Source organism: Terrapene carolina, unplaced genomic scaffold, assembly GCF_002925995.2.
Source record: "Terrapene carolina triunguis isolate 2854851 unplaced genomic scaffold, T_m_triunguis-2.0 Scaffold95, whole genome shotgun sequence".
In the NCBI taxonomy this organism is placed as follows: domain Eukaryota; kingdom Metazoa; phylum Chordata; order Testudines; family Emydidae; genus Terrapene; species Terrapene triunguis.
In genome coordinates this window covers 27,057,803-27,085,512 of record NW_020664446.1, presented here as the reverse complement: position 1 = coordinate 27,085,512, position 27,710 = coordinate 27,057,803, and the positions used below count along the sequence as shown (strand labels likewise).

Genomic DNA, 27,710 nt, shown 5'->3' with positions numbered 1-27,710 from the left:
TTATTGAAAGCAATGAACAAAAAACAAAATAGTGATTTTGTTGACATTACATGCATAGTTTTATGGAATAATACTGCATATAAGATCACCTTTACTGTACATAGCTTTAAATATAATAAACCTGTTGTATTAAGCTTTATAAAAGAGTCCATCAGATGCAACTGGCCTTCGAAAGTGCCTCTGCTTGGTACTTGGAAAATTGTATAAATAATCTTTAAAAAACAAGTCTAACAAAAAGACTAAAATACACTGGAACTTCCACTGTCATCTCTGTGTTCCAGAAATACAACTATGAAAAAAAACCAAAAAACTCAATGCATTAGTATGCCTATATCGACACTATGACAACTAACTCCATGAACATTCAGACCACACTTCGATTTCTTATATTCATGCTGTCACATTGGTACAGAGTGACAATGATTCCCAAGGCATGTTCAAGGCCTGCGCAATGAGATAGTATAAATAGATGATTATTGATCATTTCAACCACAAGATATATATAACTAACTGTATTAAAAACATACAGAGTTGAGTGTTTACCAGTTAAAATTCCTTAGAGTACAAAGGGCAGTAGTTGTTATTGGAAAGGAAACAAAGAACCTATTAAACACAAAACATGTCTACAGCTTTGTCCTGATTACAAGACAGCCAGCAGCACTGCTGAACACATTTTTAAATGAACTTCTTATTGTTTACATGCACGTGTTAAAGATCTGCTGAATATCTATTTGAGAGAGAAACATATTTAAAATACTTGATGGGAGTTCTATTATCTCGGGTATTTTTAGCCTATTTTCCACTCAGAGAAAGATGGGGGGTGGGTAAACTGATGCATGGCTAATTTCATCCTGAGCTTGATGGCAGATCAATTTTATATGTCCTGGTGTCCACTCCACCCAAGACCCTTGCACATTATAATTAATTGTTAAGGTTGCTACTTAGATCTGCACTTCTGTTGCTTACAGCTCGTAAAAATCATAGAATATCAGGGTTGGAAGGGATCTCAGAAAGTCATCTAGTCCAACCCCCTCCTCAAAGCAGGACCAATCCACAATTTTTGGTCCAGATCCGTAAATGGTCCCCTCAAGGAGGGAACTCTCAACCCTGGGTTTAGCAGGCCAATGCTCAAACCACTGAGCTATCCCTCCCCCCCTCATAAAGCAAGGTGTTCTGGGTGAGTGTAAACAAGGCAATCTTGTAAGATACATTTTCTGTAAATGTGAAACTGATGTTGAAAAATGCAGTTCTCCAGATCACCTGCTCCAGTGGAAACCAAGACTGATTGGCAAGGAATACAATACATCACATTTGGAATCATTATGACAAAGATGTAATATTGGAACGTCCACCAGGGGGTGCGATGATTTTTTGAGCAGGGCGTCTTGCAATATGGTCATCTGTTTGAGATCCTAGAAGAGAAGGCATAGAACTTGAAGGGCTAGAAGTGACGGCCCCATTGATTTAAATACAGGAGTTATTAAATGAAATGTTTTTGTTCATAACAATATATATGTACATGGGTAATCAATAACAATTTATTTGTCTTTAATGCATATTGATTTGGAAACTGAACAATAAAATTCAAACAAAAATAAATACCTACACTTTTTACACTTTGGGACAACTTTATAAATAAGGTATGTAGCAGTGACATGACCAATGAACTGTATAATCTGTAGAATCTTGTAATTTTTAGTTAAAATGCTTTTGAATTTTAGCAGCCCTCCTAATCACCACTGAAGCTACGAACTATACTGATAATTTGAAGATCAAATAATATTATTATGTTTTCATGCTCAGACAGATATAACCAAAGCATATTTAAAGCTTAGTAGTGGGGAAACTAAACATGCTACTATACATAATGAGAATAAATTAAAAGGGGTAATTATAGGAAATGCTGTCAAATGCAATGAAAGATTGTATTCTAATTGGAAGGAACTGGAAAATTCTAACTGGTTTCCTGGAAAGATCCTTTGCATACTCATTCTAGGAATTTTTTGTAATGATTTGTTTCTCCATGAATAAATAGTTTCCAGATAATAACATTTTGAGACTTCATTTCGTGTAGAGCTGTCAAATATCCATGTGATCTCAGCCAAGTAAGTGCAGAGTTTTATCAGTAACTGTATAATGTGGCATTTGCTTTCAAAATTCTTCTTAGCTATGGTACACATGTTCATGCACCAAGTACGGTGGGACACAAAGCTGAGCAGCACATGCATGATGTCCCTATATGCCAAATGACTGAAGAACGTATGTGTGGTACTCCCATGATTCAAATAAGACTCAAAATTGCATCACTGTGGATAAAATAGCGGAAACTACCTTTCACGGTATGATTTTTTTTATGTAGAAGTCAAATTTCAACTTTATTTACACCAGGATTTATATCAAAATTAACATGACATAAATTTAAACCTACCATTGTACAACTAGATATGCAGTACTCTTCCCGTTCCTAATGGCTGTCATAACAACTGGTTTGAATCTTCAATTCAGGAAACTCACAAGCAGTAAATCATTTATGTGAGTGTCTGATGCCTTTATAGAGATGTGACAGTCTCCAAGCCATTGGTTGAAGCGCTGCTGTTCTGAGCATTCGTCATAAGATCTGGGTGACCATTCCCCCTTATATCCACTTCCCCTATTAGCTACTAGTTTAGTTGTGATTCTCCCCTTTTTAAATAAAAACTTAAGAGACAATCTTTTCATCTAGCCATTGACCTCCCCTAAAACAAGCTACTGTACATGAGCATTTGTCATCTCACCTCCACTCTAGCCATAGTACTGAATTTGTCCATTGCTGTATCTGTGCTTAGTAATTTTCTCTTCTGTAACTATGATTCCTTCTCACTCCCTCTCTCCCCATCTGCCTTGACCTTTGCGCTTTAACCATATAATACTACTTGATGCCTTTTCTTAGTTTGTGTGCATCTCAGCCATCTTCCTCTCATAGGTTTCCTATATATCCAACCACTTATTTTATGGAATTGGAAAAGGACACAACTCAGGCTGAATTCCTGGCCTCAGTGAAGTTAATAGAAATTTTGCCATCAGTTTCAATGGGGCCAAGATTTCAACCTCTGTTGTCAGACTTCATCAGTCTGATGCCTGTCCTTGGCTCTTTTGTCTTCTCTGTTTCATACCCATTGGCCACCTCATTTTTTAATTCAAACTTGACATGCATCCTCTCTGGTATCTTGTGACCTACATACTTTAATGTATTTGCATGGATAGCTTTCAAGCATCTGGAAGAATTTTGTGTTGCTTTTGTATGTAAGATACTATAGCTCTGCAAATTGTACTGTAGCGGGAAAAGTGATTTCTCAAAAGCAGCAAGGCAATCATCACATAAACTTAGTTGTTAATACATTTTGTCTTTTACATTAGCAGAAATTACTAATGCAATTCTATACCTCGATCATTTTCTTCTACTTGAGTAACATAACATAAGCCCTGACCCTGCCATTGAACTCAATTTGAATGGACCCCTGCATCCGTTTGGAGTTGCATTAACTTCAGCAGGGTTCCTCAGGGGTGCAGAAGTCTGCCTGCAGGGAGCTCACTGCAAGACTGGGGTATGGTTTGTAAACAATATTTGCACTTCTCAGTCAGTCTAAGCTACCCATGTTCATCTCTACCTGCAAATGCTACTGTACCCACTGAGCAAACTTACCAGACAAGCTGAATCCTGACAGATGCAGATTACGGACAGGAAGAGTTGGTATTTTGCCTGAGCAGGGAGCTATCCTTGAAGTAGGAGTGGGGGCTGCAGCTTTAGCAGTCACTATGACATCATGAACTGGCCCATCATAAAGCCCCCTGGGAACACCATGAATTTCAGCAAGCTGTAGCAAGATAGAGGATAAACATGTGAGCTGATTCTGAATGAAATGATGAGAAATTTGAAGCTGAAATCTGTTCCCTTACTGATCTTTCTTCTCTCCGTCATACATATCCTGAGTTATTATTGTTGGGTTGCACATAAGTTCAGGTTATTTGTTTGAGAAGAAAGAACATTAACCATTTGCTCTGGAAAATTATTTTACAAGGAGTTACGTAGATTTTGGCCGGCATAAAAAAGAAAATGGCAGGTCAGTTTTGGGCTCTATCATCCGTGTCAGTCTCCCATAGAAAGGTCCCTTTCCATTAAATTGGCCACCTGGTGATGATATGGTATCCTGGCTCCCCCAAAATATAATACAGAGAGATGAAATAGGAAGTGTTTGCTGTCAGTGTATCTTGGACACAGTGAACATAGTTCTCATTTACACGAAGGCCCCATTACACTGCTCTGACCTTAAATTACAACAACACCCAGTTTCAGGCCCCTTTACACTACCAGAACTGTGTAAAGGGGCCTTAGGGAAAATCAGAATCAAGCCCAGTGTGTCTTCAGGGTTCTATCATTCATTTTATTACTATTAATACTGTTAATGTCTTTATTTTTACAGTGCCTCAGTGCATGCTGAGCACTGTACACTACCACAGACAGATACTGGCCCTTCCCTGAACAGCTTGCAATCCAGTTGATTCTTCAAACCAGTATTCTTCACGTCCTAACACTGAGATCAATATTTTCATCTCCAGGGCTAGATTGGCACTTTGCAGTGGCCATGAGAAAGGAGCAGTGCATAATTTTGGCTTATTGGCAAAAGACTTACTGTATTTTTATTTTTTGTTACAGAGAACACACAAAAAAAGGCATTTTCCACCTCACATTCCATTCTGTTTTTCCTTTGGTATGTTGTGAGTTCTGATGTGACACAACTCAACGGAACCTGACACAGCATGATTACAATGTCCTATTGCATCAGGTGCTACTTTAAACCATCCATCTTCTCGACTGGTAGAAAGATCTGAAGCTAGTGCAGAGAAATAGCTACATTACCAGTACTCCATTCACATTATTACCTGCGTCTAGCTAGTTCTCATCCCAAGCCACATTATGTACCAGTCATTTTATGATCAAAAATTAGTACAGAGCATTTAGAAAACAGAAAAAGGTTTGGATTTGAGCATAATGAAGTCAGGACAGATACAAATTGTAAAGAATAACTATTCTGCATTTTAAAATAGCATTTCAGTTTCACTGCTAAACTGTCATGCCATCTGATCTTCATCTCTGTAATACTGAAAACTGTGTAAAGTTGATATCCAATGCAATATTTTCCAACACCATTCTGGACCCTTTTCTCTCTCCAAAAAGCCACTGCTAGACAAGGGACCAAAAAATGTAATGCAGACAACCAGACTAACTGCCCATAATATCAAATGTGACTGCCCAAATGAATTAACTTCACAAGCAATCAGCGACCACCTGATCTGATGCCCAATTATTATTTAACTCGGAGTCTAGGAACCTCCAGCTTCATGTGAGCAAAAGTTTATATTTAGCAAAGTGCCTTCCTTGGATGATGAAAAATGACACAATGTTTTTACTTTCAAACATAACATAGATGGAGTTTGATTGGTAGCAAATAGCCTGGAGGCCTTTTGTCACATCGAGTGGGATCAACCAGACTTAGCAATCGCTTATCTGCAAGTTAAAGAAGGGTGCAAAATATGAGGGGAAAATGCAGGTAGGAGAGCATACAGGAGCAATTCTTCATATTACAGGATAAGTGTCATTTTCATGGCCATACCAGAAAGTGAGGAAGGAGTGCAGGTAGATGAGAGGGCAGGTAATATGGTCACTGCACAGATCATTGCTTCCACTCTAGTTTTAAATGACCATAGGCAGGGCCGGCTCTGGCTTTTTTGCCGTCCCAGGCAAAAAAGCCTCCGGCTCCCCCCCCCGCCCTGGGGGGGGGAGGGCGGCCGGAGCCCCGGGGGGAGGACGCAGGGGGGGGAGGGTGGCGAGCCCCGGCGGGGGCTCCGCTCTCCCCCCGGCAGCCAGAGCGCCAGGGGCCCCGCTCTCCCCGGCAGCCGGAGCGCCGCACCGCCCCCCTCCAGGTGCCGCCCCAAGCACAAGCTTGGTGGGCTGGTGCCTGGAGCCGGCCCTGACCATAGGTGGCAGCTTTAAAAGCTAAGGCTAGCTGCTATGAACAGGATTTATAGTTTTTACAAGGCTCTGTCAGTTTCTTTTACTTATTCTGCCTTCCACTGTTGTGCCTCTATTACAGCAATGAATTCACAGAGAAAAGAAAAGCTACAGTAAATCATGTCATGTGGTTATTGCTGTAGTTGCCGATGTGCATTGGTGTATTTGGGAGAAATGAAGTGGTTACTGATACTTGCCCTCCATACATCAAATAATGAAAACATCCACAAAACACATGGAAAAATGGAGGCATGGTGCAGCTAAGAGATGATATAAAGAGCCACCAAAAAAGCTAGTGTAGAATAAGTCTTATTGGCCCTATAAAATGAAGGAACTACAGAAAATATTTCTGAGCTCCTTGTATTGGCACCTTATCTATTAACTATTTACTTACATACAGAAATAGATCATTCCTGTGACAAAATTGCCATACCAGTTCCTATGTTACCCCTTCTCCCAGTTGCCAGCATAGGGGATATAGCTAGCAGGAAGGGAGCAATCCAGGGCACAAATGAGCAGCCTAAAGAATAAGTCAAATCCAGAGAGGTATTGGGAACTCCCTGTTCCCCTGAAATCCCCATTGACTGACATTTTTTAGAATTTTCTCCAGTCTAAACATTCTTGGATGAGTACATACTTGCTACAATCACATACATGTAAGAGATTTAAAGTATTTGTCCAGAACATACTAATGACCAATTTGCACAATTGGAGGCAATAAGAGTTTGCCAACAATGGCTGAAAAGACCTGTGAGAAGAACTTAATTAATTTCATTATGGGATATATCACCAAGTGTGGTTTCCTACACTGGCTAGTTGAAATAAAAATATCAGAGACCCACTAAGCCCGGGACATCTCTAATGAGAAATATCTACAGTTAAATTGTAAAAATGTTGCCATCATTTCATTATAATGTATCGTCATTCAGATTAAATATATTATTTTAACATCTTTTAGCTTTCAAATTGAATTTAGAAGGACCATGTAATTAGATACATAATGCATCTTACGTCTTTGTACTTTTCCTGTCTACTCTCCTGTAATTAGTAGTAGATTAGTTTACCCTTGAATCTCCTTGAAGACATTCTATTTGTCCAGGGAGACACACCATACCTTATCATCCAATACAAAATATTTGATGGAACTGTATATAAAAATTCAATACAGTTTTTTTTTAGTTTCAGATGAATGTGAGTTAATAAGTGGTATCAGGTGTAAGAATTGTCATTTGAATAGCAACACTGTTTATGGATAAGCCAGGCAATGCATAAGAGCAATTATTTAATAGTTTTACACCTTTTCGAGGCCAACAAGCAGATAACATCAATAATATTTTTGCTCCTGTAAAGGGCCCCCTTTCCCTCTGTCCTACCAGGAGGCTCTGGGATGCTGTAACACACCATTAATAGCAATAGGAGAACAGCGATAAATTAGAACAGAGATTGTTTTCTTGCAAATAAAAATTCTCCTTACCCTGTTTCTTGCCTTTATTCTTTTATAAACAAAATCAGGGAATGTCTTTCTAGGAACGAAGCGACCAGACCCTTGGATGACAAAGAGGTTTCCATCTTCCAGCACAACTTTTCCTTGACTTATAACAACAGTAGGGGAACCACGGCACTCTGTTCCTTCAAATATATTATATTCCACATTCTGACAAATTCAAACCAGGATATTAAGAGTTAGTTTAGGGTTAAAAACAAAAATGACAAACCCTCAGCCTACCAATTATATATACACACACATTTTTGTAATACTTTCTTCATGTATAATTAATCATTCCTTAAATAATCCTTTAGATTAGATTTGAAAAAATAAGGAACTCTATCAATTTGGTGAGCTAAAGCAAACTGGAATGAAGAAACAAAATTCATGAACATTTAGCACTAGCTTAAACCACACACTAAGCTACTTGCAGGGGCGGCTCTATGTTTTTTGCTGCCCCAAGCACGGCAGTCAGGCGGCCTTCGGCGGCATGCCTGCGGACGGTCCACTGGTCACGCGGATTCGGCGGTGTTTCTGTGGGTGATCTACTGGTCCCGCGCCTTCGGTGTACCAGCCGCCGAATTGCCGCCGATGCCGCGGGACTGGCAGACCTCCCACAGGCATGCCACCGAAGGCTGCCTGACTGCCACCCTCACGGCGAACGGCACGCCGTCCCCCGCGGCTCGCCGCCCCAAGCACGAGCTTGCTGCGCTGGTGCCTGGAGCTGCCCTGGCTACTTGTGAAGCAAACCAGAGCCCAATTATAGGTAGGGATAAGTTCCAGTTGCTTAATCTAGATCCCCAGCAGGCTTCTCCTGAAACTCACCTTGGACTGACAGAATCTTTTGCTATGTTTGTCAGGAAACCGCAAGTTCTCTAGCAGAACTGGTTGAAAAATTCCAATTATATTTTGTGGGAAATTTGAAAACATTTCATTTTTCAAAACTTCCCATGGAGTTTTTTTTCTCTTTTTTAAAATATTCTCCCCACCTCCAAATGAAAAATCTTCTTCAGCTTTCAAAAACAATTTTTGATACAAAGGTAATAATCTTTGGTTTCTGAAGGGCAAAAGCAAATTTTTCTTTATTGACAATCCAACTGAAAACCAATTTTTAACTGAAAAACATCTGTTTCTGTTCAAACAAAATACCCGAAAATTTCATTTTCTGAAAAATATTTCATTTTGGTCAAAAATTCATTTTTTGTCAAAAATATTTCAACAAAATAATTTAAACCAGTTCTACCCTCTACATGTTACTAATGTTACATGTAGTTTTACCACTAACCCTTCAAATATTATTGTGCTTCTCAAGTTCCAGGGAGGAGTTCATTTTGGGATACCTATGAACTGGGAAACCCTAGAGAAGGTACAGTTTGAACAGACACTGAGACTTTCCCCAGTGGAGTATTACCAAAGAGAGAGTGACAAGCCTATTTGGGACCAGGGAAGGGGTAGGAACGCTGGGTTTGGATCTCCACTAAGACTCGTGTTGTTGAAAGATTCCCTTTGGCAAATGGCTTTTGAGAGTGGGGGTAGTTTCTCAGCTGGTGAATCATTTGCAGAGATAAGGGTAAGGAGGCGTTCCTAAGTAGCTGATATTCATTCCCACGAGTTAGCCTAAAGTTCCAGTTGGTGAAATGGGAATTTACCTGAGAAAGGCGGAGTAAACACAGAGTAAGGACCCCAGGGTTTGTTCCAGTATGAATGGCCCCTACACAGCTGTCCGAAATGGAATCAATCTTGCTTCCTCTTTTTAGTTTTACATTTGAAAGAGTACAGCCCTTGCATTTATCCAACCCTCGGGGAATATATCAACAGTCCCAGTAATTTGCTAACTAAAACGAACTTTTATCTCAATAGTTCTGTTAAATCTTAATTACAGTCATAGCCCTTTAAAATTCCACATGTTCAGCAATTCAAGGTTATTCAGTGGAATTCGGGAGAAATGCTGGGACAGGAAAATGTTCAGGTTAGGATTGTACATTTTTTTCTATGCCTATACAGTACATACTAATAGTATCACATTTACAGCAAAAGAATGGTCATCATGTATTGTTTTGCTACTGCATATTCTATAGCATTACTCTACATATTTTTGGTGCCATTGCAGTAAATGCCAATAACAAAAGAGATTTATTTCTCTTCTCCCACTCAGATTTAATAAACAATTATACTAATATTTTACCGAAATTCTCTCTGTTTCAATTTCTCTCTGATTAAAGGGAATACATTATTTCACTAATACACCCCGGTTGCAAAATCCTATAAAGAAAAAAAGAAATTAAATCTCACAAACTGATTTTACCAGATGGTGGGTTTTTGCTGAGACAATTTTCGTAGCCTTGGGATTCCATATAACTAGGTCAGCATCAGAACCTACAGCAATTCGTCCCTTTCTGGGATAAAAATTAAAGATTTTGGCTGCATTTGTACTGGTCACTGCTACAAAATCATTCTCATCCATCTTCCCTGAGGCCTGGAAATTAGAAAGAAAGGAGATTGAGAAAGGAAACCTATTACCAGAAAATGAGGTCTTATCAAAAAATGAATTTGCAATTTCATCTAGAATTAATGATATTTGTACACAGAGAAGATCACACAATCTTGGGCCTCACATTTAATTCAAAAATTGGCTGTCCCTGCAGGACTAGTCATTAAAGACTGTTATAATGTCATACCTTTGAAAACTGATTACAGCTCCCATTTTATAGTCACTATGTAGGTACTCCTATGACACGAATACAGCTCAACACAACAGACACTGCATCTCACAACACTGAATAATAAGTGTACAGGGTGAAGTGAGGCTACAGAGAGGTCTGTGGCAACTATTGTGTATCATTATCATTCATTTGGCAGCACTTTCATCTACAGGACTCATTTCTCTCAGCAAGTACTGGGCTCACACCCAGAACTTTCTTTAGTTGATACTGAAGTGAGTCAGTCTTTAGATTATATAATTTCTTCTCTTAGATAGAAAAATATCGTGTTTATTGGAACCAGAGCTTTCTAAGTGTTATTGATCCTCAACATGCTACTAGGAGAAGGATACAAGAAACTGGAGGTACCAGAAGAAAGGGCTCAGATAGTATAATGATGGGTGAGGTATAAGAACCTAGACAGAGAAACAGGGCTCCAGTGAAGATGAAGATGAATATTTTCAAAGGTGAACATTGTTAGTATAGGCTAAACAATTAGTGCATCGTAAAAAGCACAGCTGACGTAACAAACCTGAAGAAGAGCTTTGTGTAGCTCGAAAGTTTGTCTTTCCCCAACTGAAGTTGGTCCAATAAAAGATATTACCTCACCCACCTTGTCTCTCTAATAACAAACTACACTCAAGATTCACTGTGGACCTGATCCAAAGCTCATTGAAGTCAACACAGAGACTCACAACTTATTTTGAGGGTACTATAATGTTGCAGAAATTACAAATGAACAAATTCCATATAGTTTGCCCAGTCCTACAGGAAAAGAATACAAATGGAAACTCCATTTCTTGCCTTTACAAAAATCTTCTGGATAGACTTTTATTTCTGATCATAGTTCAGACTAGGATAGAATATTCTTCTAATAAGGAGCTCTTTCAAGACATTTACATTCAAATGTTACATTTTCTCTCATTAGGAAAGCTTTTTTAAGTAGCAGCCTAGATAATGTCACACAATGAGGCATTCAGCAATGTAAGATGATAATGTACCTCTTTCCCTTCCATTAAAAAAAAATCTTGCTATTTTCTAAATCCTCATATCTGCCAAAATGCCATTTGCATGCACTTGCATTGATAATTCAGCAAACATTTACACTTATTTAGTTACTTACCACACACTTCTCCCAAATTATTGACATTCTTTCTTCAATGCCATTTGTTCCCTCTGGAATAAGGGTAAAGTTATCCTTTCCTACTGCCTTCTGTGCGGTGGTAAATGTGCAGTGGGCACTGCCTGCAACCTGCAGATCCCCACTGAGTTAAAACAAACCAAAATGCAGTTAATGGACAAAATTGATTGCTCAGATTGTATTGTTCAACGTAATAATTCAGGGGCCTTTTCTTTGCAACTATATACTCTTTAAGAGTGAAATTATCTCCTGTGTAGGGGGTTAAGTGTGACATAAATGGCTCATAGGTCTTGTGCTTAGCCCTCTGTGCAGCGGTGAATTTCATCCTTAGGGTAATATTTTCAAAGGTGCCTAGGTGATTTAAGTTCTTAGGTCCCATTGGATTTACGTGCCTAGATGCTTTTGAAAATGTTACCTTAAATGCCCAGTAATTGCACTCCTTAAATCAACATCCCAGTCTTGATTCTTGATCCATCCTTTTGGCCCTGACAGCCTTTCAAGAAATGATTTTAAAGGACCTTTTATATCAGGGGTATTCCTGGCTATGGCCAGACCCAGGACAAAACCAGATTCTATATACCAGAATCTATTATAACTCAACAAATCTGAGCCAGGCTGATAGGGATGGGAGAAGGAAAGGAGGGAGCTGAGGTGGTTCTCTAGAATGAGGCTCTCTAGAGACATCTGCTCATGCCCTGAAACATCCTTCCTGATTTATATCACAGCTGTAATTCAAGATTGAATTATATGCATATTTTATTGTCTGTTTGTGGACATTATTCCACAGGACAAAGATTAATCAAATCAAATCTGTTTGCTTCCCTAGAGTCTAGTCACACCTCTAGAGAGAAGAATTTTGTGAAATCTCAGAGAATGCAAAATAATTCTCATCAGGAGACCTATTAGGGCAGAATATTTACTACTGTAGTGCACTTCTACAGGTCAATAGTCGCACCCTACACAGTCTTCAGGTGTTACTTTGGGGCCTGATTTTTCCATCCCTACTCAGACTGAATATTAATTTACTCGACAAGGAGTCCTGTTGAATGGTTCTACTCAGTAAGCTTTTTGGTGATGACTAGCAAAGACCCTAAGCCAAAACCCCAGATCCAGACAGCGTGGAACTGTAAGGAGATTGAATCAAAACTCCACTCTGCTCTTTGGGCCCATCTCTGAGGTTGAATAACAACTCCAGGGACTGGGTTTTGTTCTGCATGCCACTGTCATTTACTCTCCTTGCCAACTCACCATGATAACAGAGAAGTGAGATAATCGGATGTAGTAGGGTCAGGGCTAATTGGTGGGGATGTAACAAAGGCTGCAGCTTTAGCCCAATTCTTACTCCAGTAGTGTGATCCATCCGTGCCAAGGCTCGCTGTAATTGGCTCTCCATACACAACTGTGCCTAAAGAATAATAATGCTAATACATAATCTGAAAATACGTAACATGCTCCTGATGGTGAACTCTCTTTTCCCACAGTGTAGACAAATGCTAAGATTAGGAGTAAAAGATGGTTTGAGCCAGTTTCTCTGTGTTTCAGTTTTCTGAATTTCTGTCAGCCAATCAGATTGCTACAAAGTTTAACAGTATTCCTTGTAAAAGTACAAAGTACCAATCAGGAAACAGCCTTGGCCAAACCCCAGAGTCCTATTCGGTACTATTTTTGGCTGAGAAAGACCAAAGAAAGCAGAACAAACACTTCAGGACATGGCTCCTTATTTGTAATGGCAGGGAATGTGTCTAAAAATCCCTCTCAGTGGGATACCAAAAATTACACAAAAACTATGGGCAAAATGCACGCTCCTGATGTAACTCCATTTAAATCAGTTGATTTACACCTGGGATAGACTCAGTCTTGTATGTTTATGACTGGATATTTCTGTCTCTCACCTTTGTCACCCACGTCCACACACAGTGGGCCAGATCCCCACCCCAGTTGGTGTAAATCAACACAGCTCCATTGACTTCAATGTAGATACACCAGCTGAGGATCTGTCCGAATTACTATATTCTAGGTATTGTGTTACCTTGTTTCCTTGGAGGAATATTTCTATTTCTTCCCAGTGTGTCAGCAGTTTGAGTTCTCAGGCATTCCCAGGTTCATTTTTTTTCATTCAAAGCATGACAATAGGTTGGAAATGAATTCTTGACATTTTTTTCCAACTACACCTAATGAGACTTGTGTAGCAAAGTCTTCTGCCAATCTCTTCGACTCTTTTGAGTTCACTTCAGTGCAATTAAACTCCAGTACACTTTGAAAACTGAAGCTAACATCAAGTGTTGTGCTTTTCAGATGTACCAGAAATTGGCTAATTATGAACTCTTAACTCCCTTTTATTGCAGTGATACTCATGGAGACAAGTAAATAGTTTTAATTAGTGTGTAAATGTGAAGTGGTGTTTTACCTTTTCGCTTTGCTTGAGCTATCACATCTGCGGCACCTTTGCTCATTACTTTTGTGACATACAACGGGCAGTTGGCTTGTTTTGCTATTGTAATTGCACGGTACACTGCCTCTGCTTCAACCTTGGGAAACAAGAACACAACCAGGCGACATCTTACAACATCTCTGTTAGTTGAATGGACATGAGTGGAGACTTCTTTAAAGCTCTAAACATGTTCATTTGACAAACTTAAGATATTACCTCCTCTGGGTGGCTAAGAACATGCCCCTCTGGCCCAGTAATTCCAAGTTCCAACAGTCTCTTTTGCTCCTAAGTGAATGTAGAAAAATGAGAAAAACAGTAAGTGATGGGAACAATCTAAAATAATGTGGGACTGGAACATCATGTCTAGAAGTACTTGAGGGTTATGGAAATTCCTAAATAATATCCTGGAATACCATTTATATCCATGAAAATTAGAGCATCTTAACAGAGACTATGACAATAATAAACAAGACATTCTAGTGGGATTGGTCATACTACTCAGCATACTACACTCTGGTGATTTGACAACATATTGATGGGGTTCACTTGCTCAGAAACAATTAAGCGATATAACTATGTGCTTTTCCTGGGCTATTCATTCAGGCACTTCAAGCTCACTGTGGAACAGGAGGCTGAAGGCTGGATAGCTCCATCACACAGGGCATTCCTATCCTTTTAGAAGTGCAGTTATCTTGAGGGGCTTGTGAAGTCCCACACATATTCCTAGTGGCAATGATTTATGGAGGTCATCCCAAGTGAGCATCGGAAAAGACTTTATACCACACTGCACTGTCCAGCATTCTGTGTATCCCCTCCCACACACATTTTCAGGGGAATGTTATCACCTTTATTAGTATTATTTTTTCATAGCCCTCAACCTATGGAGCCAGTTTTCTCTGTGGCCTGATCCAGTGCTTAATTTGTAATTAAAGAGGTACCAGGGCTCAAGCAATTAGCTGCTGGGACTCAAGCAATGTTTCTACTTTCATAACCGATACAGCAAGTCCAGAGGTGCCGGGGCTATGAACTGCCAAGCCTAGAGGTGCTGGGGCTTGGCACTGGAAAGCCCTGGCACAAATTAAACACTGGCCTGATCCATGAGGTACTGAGCACATCCACAGCTGCCCTCAACTACTACTGAAGCCAATAGAGGTAGAGGGAGTTCAGCTCCTTTCTCTTAGCATTAGGCCAAAGCATGGGCCTGAGAGAGAGAGAAAATTATAAGTAACACCGGAGAAACCTCTCTAGGGCTAGGAACAAATGCTGTGTGTTCCATCAGTGAGCTGGGAATCTTGCCATCCACCAATGATATAGAGCTCCCTTTGCCAGTTCTGCAGAGGCCACTAAAGATAATCTGCCACATTAGGAAAAACTTCAGAGTGCTGCTCACCTCTTCATAGGCTTAGGGTGGCATATTTGGCCCAGCCGCCTCTTTGTCATGATGGGGGGCAGCCAGGCCAAATCTGCTGCCATAAGCAGCTGCCCAGAAAGCTGCCACCCTAGGCAGCTGCCTAGTTTACCTATTGGTAGAGAAGCCCCGGCAGCTCTGAAAGAGAGCAAGATATACGATCCTAAACCTGTCATTGCTGAAGGGCTGACTACTGCCTGTCTGACCCTCAGGCCACTGTAATGTTTGTGACGAAAATCCCATGTTGCGGGGAGCGGGGAAAGATGAAGGAAATGTTTCTTTAATAGGCTGTTCAGGGGCAGGAGGGAATGTGGCTGTTTGAAGCTGCTCACAGCATGGAATGTTGGAGGCATTCCCAGCAAAGATGGACTGGTGGGCAGAGTACAGGTGCATGTTAAATGCCATTTTTCCACAACTAATCAAATAGATATCACCATGTATATTTTACACCTCCTTGTTCCATCTTGGCCCTCTGCATCATATGAGGAGCCACTCAGGAGTATTTCCATTGTTTGCCCTCTCTCAGGGTTTTTTGCTAGGGAAGGACAGCTTTAAATTGCACAATTGCAATAATTGCTGTTGCTAACTATTCCCATCAGCAGAAGCTGTTCTGGGGATATGCTGAATCAGCACATTCCTTGGCTTCTCCTGGCCACACCCCTTCTTAGCTAGCATCCACATTTTGTGCAGTGCTGACTCCTATCCATCATCAATGGAGGGATGGATTCTGTAATTTTCTGCTGCCCTCTGTGGACAGTCTGCTGCCAAATTTATGGAATTTTTATTTCTGTACCATCCATGTTCCCTTTGCAGATATCCTGGAAGTTCACCTCCAGGGCTCTAATGTTATCACTCGCAGCTTAAATAAATACTTGTAAAGATATTAAACTGCTTGGGATCACATTATGTTTAACAGCCAGCTAAGGAGAATGAAAAATCCTAGTGGGGAAAACTGGTATTAAGTTCAGTCCTGTTTGGTACAAAAAGGCCACTTGAAGTGTTGAGAAATGGCATTTAATTATAAATCCTCTCTTATATAATACTGTGCATTCAGTTACCTGATTCTTATTTGGAATGAATGACAGGTTTACTTCTATTCTGCATTGTTTACTTCTATACTGCATCTATTCCCAACATCTATTTCACATTTTTCTATGCTAGACTAGAGATAGGTAGAATGAAAATCAATACAAATTTTGAATGCAAAATACTCCCTTGTTACTATTTGCCCCTACATTTGGAACCATATATCCAGCTGAAATGTACGCTACTGTGAAAGCCTCAAATCTCTTGACTGTTCAGGGCTAGAGCCTCCGATTTTTAAATAAAATGAGAATAAAACATCTCCAAAAGCGGGCACAGTTTAGAGAAGTAAGAAGCCCTAAATTTCTGCAGGTAGCTGTTATAAATGTACCTGTGATGATAACCAGCTGGATGCAAACAGTCAGCATGATGCCTCTGCTTTTAGTAAGGACTCCAGATCTTCTTCCAAGCTCTTCTGCCAATATATGATGTCACAACAGGCTTTGCTGCCAGTCCACTCCCTCCAAAGCTCAGGTAATCAGATTATCCTAAAGGCCAAATCCTGCCTAGTTGTGTGGGTGGGTGGACTAGGCAGGGAAGAAGATGTAGAGAGCACCCTCCCTCTACTCCCCACATGCCTTAGCAGGGCAGAATACCAACCTAACACTGCAGGGAATACTGAGGAGAGAGACCAGCTTCTGCGCTGGCCACTACACTGCAGACCCAAGAAGGTTTGCTCTACAGGCAAATGTATGGAATTTTTATTTCTGTACCATCTATATTCCCTTTTGCAGACATCCTTGAAGTTCATCTCCAGGGCTCTCATGTTTCCTTAACTCAGCCACTGAAGTCAATGAAAGTTTTGCCAATAATTTCAATAGGAGTATGAGCTGGGTGATACTGTGACTGGCAGCATGCACTAGTGGAACATATGCTGATTCTTTTCACAGAAGTAGCCAGGGGTCCCCAGCAATGTATGCCTCCTGGCCAGCTTTGTATCACTTGTTCCTGAGTTGGCAGGATGACTCAAATGCTGGAAATGTGTCTGGCACTGCTCTGCCCCCTACTGCTTGTTGTGCAGCCACTTCATTTCAGGGCAGCATTTTGGCCTAAATTAATATTGTGGCTAGTTTTTAATTTAAATGGATACTGTGACAAAGTTCCTCCTCTATCTTGGTGGGTCCTGCACTTATTGGCGGATTTTCTTGCCTCAGAAATTCACCATGTGGGTTGGGGAACAGCCCAGAGACCTTCCCCTCTGGAAGAACCCACAGTCCAGGTCAATTGGGAGGTTTGGGGGGAACCTGGGCCAACCCTCTACTCCGGGTTCCAGCCCAGGGCCCTGTGGACTGCAGCTGTCTATAGTGCCTCCTGTAACAGCTGCATGACAGCTACAACTCCCTGGGCTACTTCCCCATGGCCTCCTCCAAACACCTTCCTTATTCTCACCACAGGACCTTCCTCCTGGTGTCTGATAACGCTTGTGCGCCTCAGTCCTCCAGCAGCACACCCTCTCACTCTCAGCTCCTTGCACCTCTTGCTCCCAGCTCCTCACACTCCCACCACAAACTGAAGTGAGCTCCTTTTTAAAACCCAGGTGCCCTGATTAGCCTGCCTTAATTGATTCTAGCAGCTTCTTAATTGGCTCCAGGTGTTCTAATTAGCCTGCCTGCCTTAACTGGTTCTAGCAGGTTCCTGATTACTCTAGTGCAGCCCCTGCTCTGGTCACTCAGGGAACAGAAAACTACTCATCCAGTGACCAGTATATTTGCCCTCTACCAGACTCCTGTACCCCACTGGGTCTGTCACAGTACATTTACTATACCTCGTCAATGATGTCTCCATTTTCAGCATGCACTTGGGCAATGGCACCCAGGTCGCGAATAATGCTGAATATTTCATACATCTGTCAGGAAGGAAGGAAAGAATTTCCTAGTGTCAGATAGGTCACAGTGTATAAAAAGTGTAGTTGATGACTTTTATTGCATTTCAGTTATTCTGTGTTACCTGGGCGTCAGTGCACTGGAGCTTGTCTTTATAAGCCATGAAAACTAGAAAGGAGTTCACACCTTTAAAAAAATAAATTACATGTGTATTTATTGTCACAGCTGAAAACAAATCACTCATGTCTACTAGAGAGGGATGGAAAAGGTGGTGTTCAGATCTAGGTAAGGTTTTTAGACTAGTGTTGAGGATTGAGATTGAATCAAGGCCTAGGGTTCAGATTTGGACTAAAGGGCATGAAAACTTGTTTTTATGAGATTTGGGCCCCAAATGTTGTAGTTCATGAAAGATGCTGTACCGTCATTGGTTTTTGGATGCATTTAAACCAGAACCAATAAACAACCCATTTTTTAGTTTTAGATCCAACTTGGAACCAAAACCACACAGGTGAGTTCAGTTTCATGGATCTGAATCTTAACCCTTTCCACAAACAGGTTTGAATTCTAAGCTGCAATGCTGGCTCATTTCTAGGTGCTATATTTGAATCATTTTATTAATGCTGAAAGTACAAATTAAAGCCAAAAGCACTACATTCAAAACAATGTCCTTTAGTTATAGAACTACATATACAACACTTATGTATACTGCATTGCATAACAAAATGCATAACTCGTTTCTATCTAATGTGTACTCTGATTCATTTAGTGTTGGGGCCTAGCATGTTAATTTCTATTGTATTGCTTTATACTGTTTTTATGTAGATAAAAACCACAATGGTTTTTAAATTATAGTCACACTATGAAATTCTCTCCATTTTATTACTATATATGGGTAAGTATGAAAAATGTCTGGTTTCAGCTTTGAATAGCTGCTTCCTTGACTACCACTGAGAATTTTAATGGAAGATTAATTAACAATTTCTGTGTTAACTGACAAATTCTGTCCCTGAATGTATGACTGCAATTGCCATTGAAGCCAATTAGATTTGTGTAGGCACATCTGAGCACAAAACACAGCCCCAAATATGTGACTAACGCGACATATTAGTGAAATGCATAATCCTGTGGTGGGTGAGTTCTTCAGTAGACAATGTCTACTGGGTAGATAGCCACGGGTTCTTATATACAAGAACTACAGGTATAAGTTTTTGTGAAGGGACTGTCAGTGCACAAGAAATACACTTTATTTTCAGTACTGCAGGCTGGGAATGGGCTGCTTTATTCCTATTATATTACAGAGGGAATGGGGAAGCACCCACTAACTAAACAAGAAGCGAAGCAGGTATGGAGGTATGGAGCCAACCCATAATACTCTGAGTAACCCAGTTAACCCCTTGATGTCCACTTTATTACACAAGTGAAGTAATATTGCACAATTTGGCCCTGTGGGCCCAATCCTGAAATTCCTTACACAGATAAATCTCCAATATAGTCAGTGGGAGTCTTAACAGTGTAAGGACTTCAGAACTGGGCCCAAGAATTTTGTCTTGCCCTACCAAAGGTGGTTTCTTGATGTTAGAGGGATGCATATTGCCCTAAAAAGTAGTTGATCTTTTTTCTTGTGTCAGCTTTCACTCTTGCTGGTAACTAGGTTAGTAGAACACTGGTCTTTTTGTCCTTACCTTTGTCTTTCACTAGAGCTTCCAGTTCCTCTTTTATGCTCTCATGCCAGCGTGTGATGTCAATATGCAGTGAATAATCACAACAGGCTTTGTTATCAGCACACTCTCTCCATTGGTCATATGCAGCAAGCAGATTCATTCCAGAGTCAGGGAATACATGGTCAACTGAAGAAATATAGCAGAGTGTCAGCAGCCTTTATATGATGGGGTAACACTGGGACATTATTATAATGCCCATAAATATGCATTTGTCTAACAGTTTTCTATGGTAGGAAGGAGACATTTTAATGCAAATTATTCTATAATTAAAAACGAGGAATATGAAAGCTTCCGAACTGTGTTTAACTACCATTAAGACTGAGACAAAAACCAGCAAAACAAGTCAATTCCAAGTTGTGACTAACACTACAACCTGAATTCATCCCCTTGTGTCTAGATAATATGGTGATGTGAGACAGGTATGTGCTATCATATACATAACAAGGGGCCAAATTCTGCTCTTCGATATTTGTGCACAGCTTCCTTTGACTTTAGCAATGGCAGTCACGCATAAGTATTGTATTTCCCGCTACACCTACCTATGCTCCTCAGTATTAACCTATGAGACCATTTATAGTTCAGTTCTGTGCCTCCAGTGAGTAAACACTGGACTGAACTGTGTGTTGGTTTTGTAAAGTCTACTTGGGATCAGATTGAGTAAATCAAAATCATTTTTACTTTGAACCTCAAAAGTATTTGCTCTCACAACCCCAGAGCTGGAAACTAGTGCAATATTTGATTTCATAACCAAGTCACTTTTCTTTCTCCACCTACAAAAAGCACGGTATATAAATATAAATTTTCTGTGACCATCTGTTTACAGATGTGCCCTGTATTGCTTACAACGATAAAGGTGAAAGGGCCTCATAATAAGTAGAATCTTTATCTTTTAAAAAGGAACATATAACAAAAGCAGAGTTTATTAAAGGAAACTTAATACATGGTACAATTGTAACTAACCTGGTCAGAACTGAAGTCTCGCTCCTGTGTTAACTGACACTGAGCAATCTTTTCGATGGTGGGACACCTCGTTTGTTTTTTGAAAGATGTACTTCTTAGAGTCATTGCAATAATGCTACTTACGTATCATGGTGGTTCCTCCTGCTAGGGCTGCTTTTGTGCCTTGATAGAAGTCATCAGCAGAGGTCATTCCCATCACAGGCATTTGTAGTCTAGTGTGGACATCTATTCCTCCTGGCATAACTAACTGGCCATAGGCATCAAGAGTTTTGACGCCACCAGGAACTATCAGGTTTTCTCCAATTTGCCTAAAAACAATATTAAAAAGTTCTACTAGCTGCAAATAACATTTGAACAAAAATGTATTAACTTCCTGTTAAAAGTGAGTATGTGTGTGTGCTCATGTCCATTTCTGTAAGCTTTTCCACACTGTGCTGCCAATGCACATCAGTTATGCTCTCCTTTGGGAAATGGGGGATAGTTGGGGTCCTCAGAACCCTAATGGAGCTCTAAGTTTCTCCCATTTTCTCCTTACTTAGATGCCCCTTCTCTTGTGAGGCCTCATATCACAGTCACCATCCTTCTGGCAATGGAAGGTTGGATGAAATTTTATTCAGACCCATAGCTGTTGCTCTTGAGAATTGTGAGCCAGTCTCTCATCTCCACTTGCAAAGCATTGCCTCCAAAACTTTCTCAACTCTAGGATGGGATTGAGCAGATCGGCGTCTCCTGGATGGCAGTGCAGACCACCAATACCAGCCCCACAGGCCAGCCCATTTCAGGGCATCAAATGTGACCCCAACCTCTCTTCATTCATGTAGTCTTAGACCACTCAACTAGTACTAACAGTGATCATAAATTTGATAGTAGCTACTAAGGAAGTAACAGCAATAGGGACTAAGATCATTTTACTTGTTGCCTTCAAGAACACAGCTAGAACTCAAGAAAGGAAATATTCCTTTCAGCTTTTTCTTCCAATGCCCTATGAACTATTGATTTTTTTCCAAAAGAATATTTTGAACATATTTCTGAGAAAATTAAAGGGGTCTCTGAAAACGATTATTCATATTAAATTGCACCAACAATGTTAAGTATGGAAATTGTAATACAAAATATTTCTTAAGTAACTTACTTTATCAAACTGTCTTCCACATAGATATCAGCATAAAATGACTGATCATCATTGACGATCTTTCCTCCTTTGATTAGAAGCCGGTCACTCTAATGGAAAAAAATATGTTTCCCAAAATTATTTTATTTAGAAGTTGTTTTACTCATTACAGGCCTTCATGCATAATAGTCTATAATTGCCTGCTGCAGTTAAAGTCTGAGACAAAATATTTTGCACATCTATTAGTCCAATTTAGTTTAAAAAATACACCCAAACTATTTCATAGTAAAGCCTGACTGTATTCCACATACAGAAGTATAAAAAGTATTAAAACTAAAATAACATATATTTTACATACAAATAAAGAATGTTTTAACATCTTTAAATCAACCAGAAAGGGGATTTAATCTATATTTTTCACAGCACAAGCCTAGAGAACTGTATGCCGCACAGAAGATGTAAGGAGTAATTTAAAAATAATATATTAAGGCAAAGTTACAATAAAACATTCACATACTACAGTGCACATTACTTATTACTCATTTTTTTCATTAATTGCACATCCACAATTCCCTTCACAGCTTTAAGTAGCTCTGCAAAACATTTTGTTCTCCACCCTCCAATATAAATGACTCCTGCCCAACATTAACAAGCAGAAGGCCATCTTGCTGGTTTTGGAGTGGGTTGATGTGATGACCCTTTTGGTAAACTTACACTTAACTGACTCATTTTATATAAGTAAGAGACAAAGGGCCACTACCAGCCTCCTTCTGCAGATGTGGAGACCAGTTATTTATGCTGCAGTCTGTGCATATTTGCCAACATTTTTAAAAGGGTTTGCAAGGGATAGTTGTGCACCTAAGCCATGGATGTGGGGCTGCTTGGCCTCCCCCAAATGCTGGTACTGGCAGATTTTCTGTGCATTCGGATGAATTTTAGCACTTATATAAGTGACTTGAAAACATCAGTTGAATAAGTTATCATAACCTCTTTCTGAGGAAGGTAACTATTACTCTCCCTATTTCACTGATGGGAAGACTGAAGCAGAAAGTTTAAGTAGCTGACTGAGGCCACAGATGAAGTCAGTGTCAGAACTGGGATTGGAATGCAAGTGTTACTTGCTCTCAGTGCTGTGTTAGCCCACTACACCATGCTGTTTCTCATGACATTGAGGTGCCTCATTGTGGCCAGTCTCCACTTTGGCTGCTAAGCTGAGGAGCCACCATATTTGTAGACAGCAGGCTGGGAGGCAGCTTGCAGCAGGCCTAGCAATATTAGGGGCATCCAAAGTGGTACTGCCCTTCTACACATGGCAACTGGTCTGAGGTTCTCACAGAAACTGAGGAATCAATGTGAGTGTCACAGATCTTAAAGGCCAGCTTTAGAGGAGCTAATGGAGTGGCTGTGATCTTTTGGGAAATCAATGAGAAATTTTCAACTCTAGCAACTGATTTGTAGCAGTTTACATTTTCTAGGTTCTCTTTGCAAGGAAAAGGACTAGGCCCCCACTGTTACAAAAGGAAGTGGAGATTAACTATAACATTTCCAGGTTCTCAAAATCAGATTTTCCTGCAGCCATGGGCTTCACAGATCCCAAAGGATTCTGACATTAGTCAAAGGATTCTTCACTAGTCACCGTCATTTTCCACACTGGGCATTTTAGATGCATAAGAAAATGTAGGATCAGGCTCATATTTTTAAATGTGAAACTGCAACATAGTTGATTACAATTTTTTCTCCAACTGTGACCTCTACAGTGACTCTAAAGAATTTACTCCCAGGCTACAATGGCCACTGCTAAGGATTCTAATGCACATTTAAAAATAATTGCAGGATGCAACATGTGACAATACAGTCTGGGAGAGTGGATTACAGGACCAGAGAAATGTGTAATTATAAAATTAATCACAGAACACCACATCTGGGCCTTGATTTTTTACTGTGGGTCAAAGGGGTATGAATAAAGCTATTAAGCAATTTTGCTGTGCTTATGAAAACTCCAAAACATATTTCATTTATATTTCACAGCCCTTAGTCTTTTTTTCAACTATTTTTCTTGCTTCCCAGTCAAAAAGAGCCACCACATTCACTGACCCTGGGAAGCTCTATTGGCCTCCTCCACTATGCAAATATACAGGCCACTCCCCGCTCTGAGAGCACACCCACTCTGTAACAACCACAGAATGCCAGATATTCTTAACGAGCTTTTACTGAACTCACCGAGTCCCTTACAACCTGTCACATATACAGGCTGATTCTCTCTGGCTTACTCAATGTCACTTACTCAATGGACACTTTTAAAGGGGACTCAGGGTTATTTCTCTCTCCCTTTGTGTGGCTTTATTTTAGAGCCCACCAGCCAAGAAGAAGAAGAAATCATGCTGCCCAAAGGTATCTTCTCACCTCCACAAAAGTCCTGACAATCAGGGTAAGGAGGCTCCTATTACAACAGTGATAGGGATCTGAGGGGTGGCACATTCCTCCACAACACAACCGTGATGAGAGATGGAGGATGGAGTGAGGCCCACTGCAATGAATGAGCATGAGATCCCATAGCTACAGTATTCTCGCTTTTTAGTATTTTGGGTTTACAGGCTGGACCAGAGGATATGGGTTTATGAACCAGGAGTAAGAAGACTATTGGGATCAGGGCTGATGGGGAAAAAAGACAGTAAACATTAAGTCCCCATTAAATATATCAAATCATATGTTGTTTAATTTTATTTCTGTTAATTTCCAAATACTGTATAAGGTGGCAGTCTTGCAGAATAGACGCTTCAGACTCAAAGATACGTGTGTTTGCCTTTCTTTTAAAAAGCAATATTTGTAGTCTCTTAGGTAACATGGCTGCCCTGGTGTGTGAAAGAGAATAAGCAGGTGTACACAAGAACTGAAAAGCAGATGCCTATTGTTGTACAAGGGCCTCTTCCTGAGAATATAATGCCGCATAAACCTCTCTGAGTTCAAGCCAGGTTATGTTCAACAAAGGACCACGCTAATTCTCCAAAGGGCTTTCATAGGAAGCTTGTAGTAACAAAGGCCTAATGTCAACCCCAAGAATACTCTTTCAAACTCCTCCTGTTTTGCTCTACCCGGTCTGATTTCATTTCAGAACTAAAACCCACATCCCGTCTTGCTTAAGGAATAATGTATCTATAAATGATGCTTTAGAACTATATTTCAAAAATACTAATTATTAATAATAATTATTCTTTTCCCAATCACCCTAAAATGTTGTAGAACCAGGCAAAAATATGGCCCGGCAACCTAAATTGAGGGAATAAATACATGAAATTAGAATAGACACTTCATCTTAGGCACATAAGCAAGTCCAAAGTTATCAAGGTCCATGCTTAGTCAATCATGTTATTTTTTATTTTCTGAACTCCTAGGCTGGGAGAAAAGATGTTGCTCTCTAAGGACAGGGAAATATAAGCCATTCGAACAGCTGTGTCCTTCGGGCCCATCAACCCTTTATGAGAAATTAGGGCCTGAAAAGGCATGAGCTAGGAAACAAGGGAGTGCCAGCTTCTTAGCAGAAATAAAGCAGATTCAATGGCCTGAATGATTTGCAAAGCTGCTGATCAACACACATTCTCCTCTTCCTCCCGGAGTCGGGAAAAGCCCCTACTCTCAGGCTTCTCTGGGACTTGGCAGGTATCTGCAACCTCACCATGCGCATTGTTTTCCTAACGTGTTTGCTGACTGTCCGAGCTCCTTGCCAGGGACCTTTCTAGGGCATGATTGTCTCCGCTGAGCTCTGGGAAATGCAGCAGAGAAATATTTGATATGGCCAGGCCAGCCCTCCTCCCCCCGCCGCCCAGACCCAGCGCCTGGATTACAGGGCACGCAGCACCGCCATGGCTGAGACGCAGTCACAGGACTCGCTAGAGAGCTGCTCCGCTAGCATCTCCTGCCGTCCCCAGTCTTAAAATGAGCATGAAATAACCCCACCGCCCGTGTCTCCTTCTCCGCGCTGCCCGGGTGCCGCACGTTTGTCCTTTACTGCCCCTGTCCCCTGACCGCTGCCAGGGTGCTGGAGAGGTTATTATGGCTCCATCACCCTCCCGCCTCCTGCCGTGGAGCAAACCCAGCAGGTCCCGGCCGATGGCTGCCCGCTGCCCCCGGGCTGCTGCGAATAAAAAGGCCGCTCGGGGGCTCGGCACAGAGAAATGCCCTTCTAAAAGCAAAGGGGAGCAGCCCCAGCCGCCACCCCGCCAGGCCCCGGGCTGCCTGGGCCTCCCTCTCACCGTGATCCGGGGGATGTTCTTCTTGCCTTGGTACGACATCTTCCCGCAGCTGCCTCCTTTCCGAGCGAGCGCCAGGGGCAGGAATCCACCCTCGGCAGGTGCGCTGCGGGGCCGGGGGTCCCTCCTGGCTCTGGGGCTGGCCCGACGCCTCTCCTCGGCGGAGTGGCCGGAGCGGGCGGCTTTTCGTGGCGTCTGTGTGCGTTCCTCGCTGGCTGCCTGTTGTTCTTGGAGCGCTCGGTGGCTCCCCCTGCTCCGGCCGCCCCGCAGCCTCGCTTAGCAGCTGCCTGATTAGCATTCCAGGCTCATGCTTCCCCGACAGCAGCCGCCAGAGAGGCAGCCATGCAGACAGCCCGCCGGGGCCTTTCCCCAGGCACCAGCCGCTTCCCTCCTCTCCTGGCACCGCCAACAAAAGCCGGCTTTCCCCACCCCGCCACCAGCCTGCCTGCCAAGAAAGAGCACGCCCGCCAGGGCCTGGGCCAGCAATGGCTGGGCTCTCTGTGCAGGGCCCCCAGGAGCCAGGGCGGGTGGGTGTCAGACAGAGCCTTGCCAATGGCTCATTGTTTCCATCCTGCAACTCCCTTTTGGCCCCGTATATTTCTGTGAATCTTTTTCTTAAGTCTGAAGATTGATGCTCTGCAGATTTCTAAACTGCTTGATTTCATTGACTCCCCTGACATCTGACATCACGGAGTGGGGGGGTCACCCGGTAAACCAAGTTTAGGCTTTACAGTTATTTGGTACAAATCACTTGTCAGCACAAATAGGCCTTTCTTTCCTCTTCAAAGCCGCCTTCCAGCAATTCCCATCAGAGCCATAGGGAGTCGGGGCTTGTCCGCATCAGCACCCTGAGCTTCTACCCCGTTAGTGGCCTGATCAAGGGCTCCACCCTGCTGCCATTGAAGCACTCAACTCCTTTCCAGACTCTTAGGGCGTCTTTCCCAGTGCTTCCATTGACTTTAGTGGAACTGGTTTGGTCTCCAGTGCAGCAGGGACATGACGTGGAACATGGACCCATCCGCTTGGAAAGCCCCCCTGGCCTTTGGACAACAGGGGAAGGGGCACTCCATAAATTACCCTGTTCTGTTTACTCCCTCTGAAGCATCTGGCATGGCCACTATTGGAAGTCAGGAAACGGGACTAGATGGACCATTGGTCTGACGGAGTATGACCAGACTGATGTTCTTGTGACCGGGTAGCAGGCAAATGGCTCATTTGGTCGGTCTGTCTCTCTCTGTATAAAGCCTGGTGTGAACCCCTTCATGCCCCTGCATGCCCCACCGGTGGCAGTTCAGCTGTGGGCTGGTTTTCTGGGCCAAGGGGCCATGGATGGGAATACATTTGGGCTGCACTTAAAAGTCAGAGGCCAACTGGTCGCCTGACAAACCCATTCATCCTTTTGTAGTGAGAAAAAAAAATCAATCTGCACCTGGCACCCGCTTCTCTGCTGAGGCTGCTACTGATTCAGGGGAATGAAATGGAGCAGCGCAGCAGACCCCAGAGCCACCCGAGCCTGGCGTGGCCTCGGAAAGGCAGCTGCCTCTGCCTGGA

At 41.7% G+C, this 27,710-nt stretch overlaps 1 protein-coding gene across 1 annotated transcript; it reads right to left on the bottom strand.

Moving 5' to 3' along the window:
- On the bottom strand, positions 1-26,359 carry DPYSL4 (dihydropyrimidinase like 4). Its single transcript, XM_024215591.2, has 14 exons — positions 26,163-26,359; positions 21,934-22,022; positions 20,925-21,109; positions 19,803-19,967; positions 18,245-18,306; positions 18,063-18,143; positions 14,023-14,091; positions 13,783-13,903; positions 12,624-12,780; positions 11,358-11,499; positions 9,841-10,011; positions 7,524-7,703; positions 3,683-3,854; positions 1-1,412 (listed from the first exon to the last, which is right to left on the bottom strand). Exons 1-14 carry the CDS (start codon positions 26,199-26,201, stop codon positions 1,321-1,323), a joined length of 1,725 nt encoding a protein of 574 aa, XP_024071359.1. The 5' UTR covers positions 26,202-26,359; the 3' UTR covers positions 1-1,320.
- Positions 26,360-27,710: the final 1,351 nt, after the last annotated feature.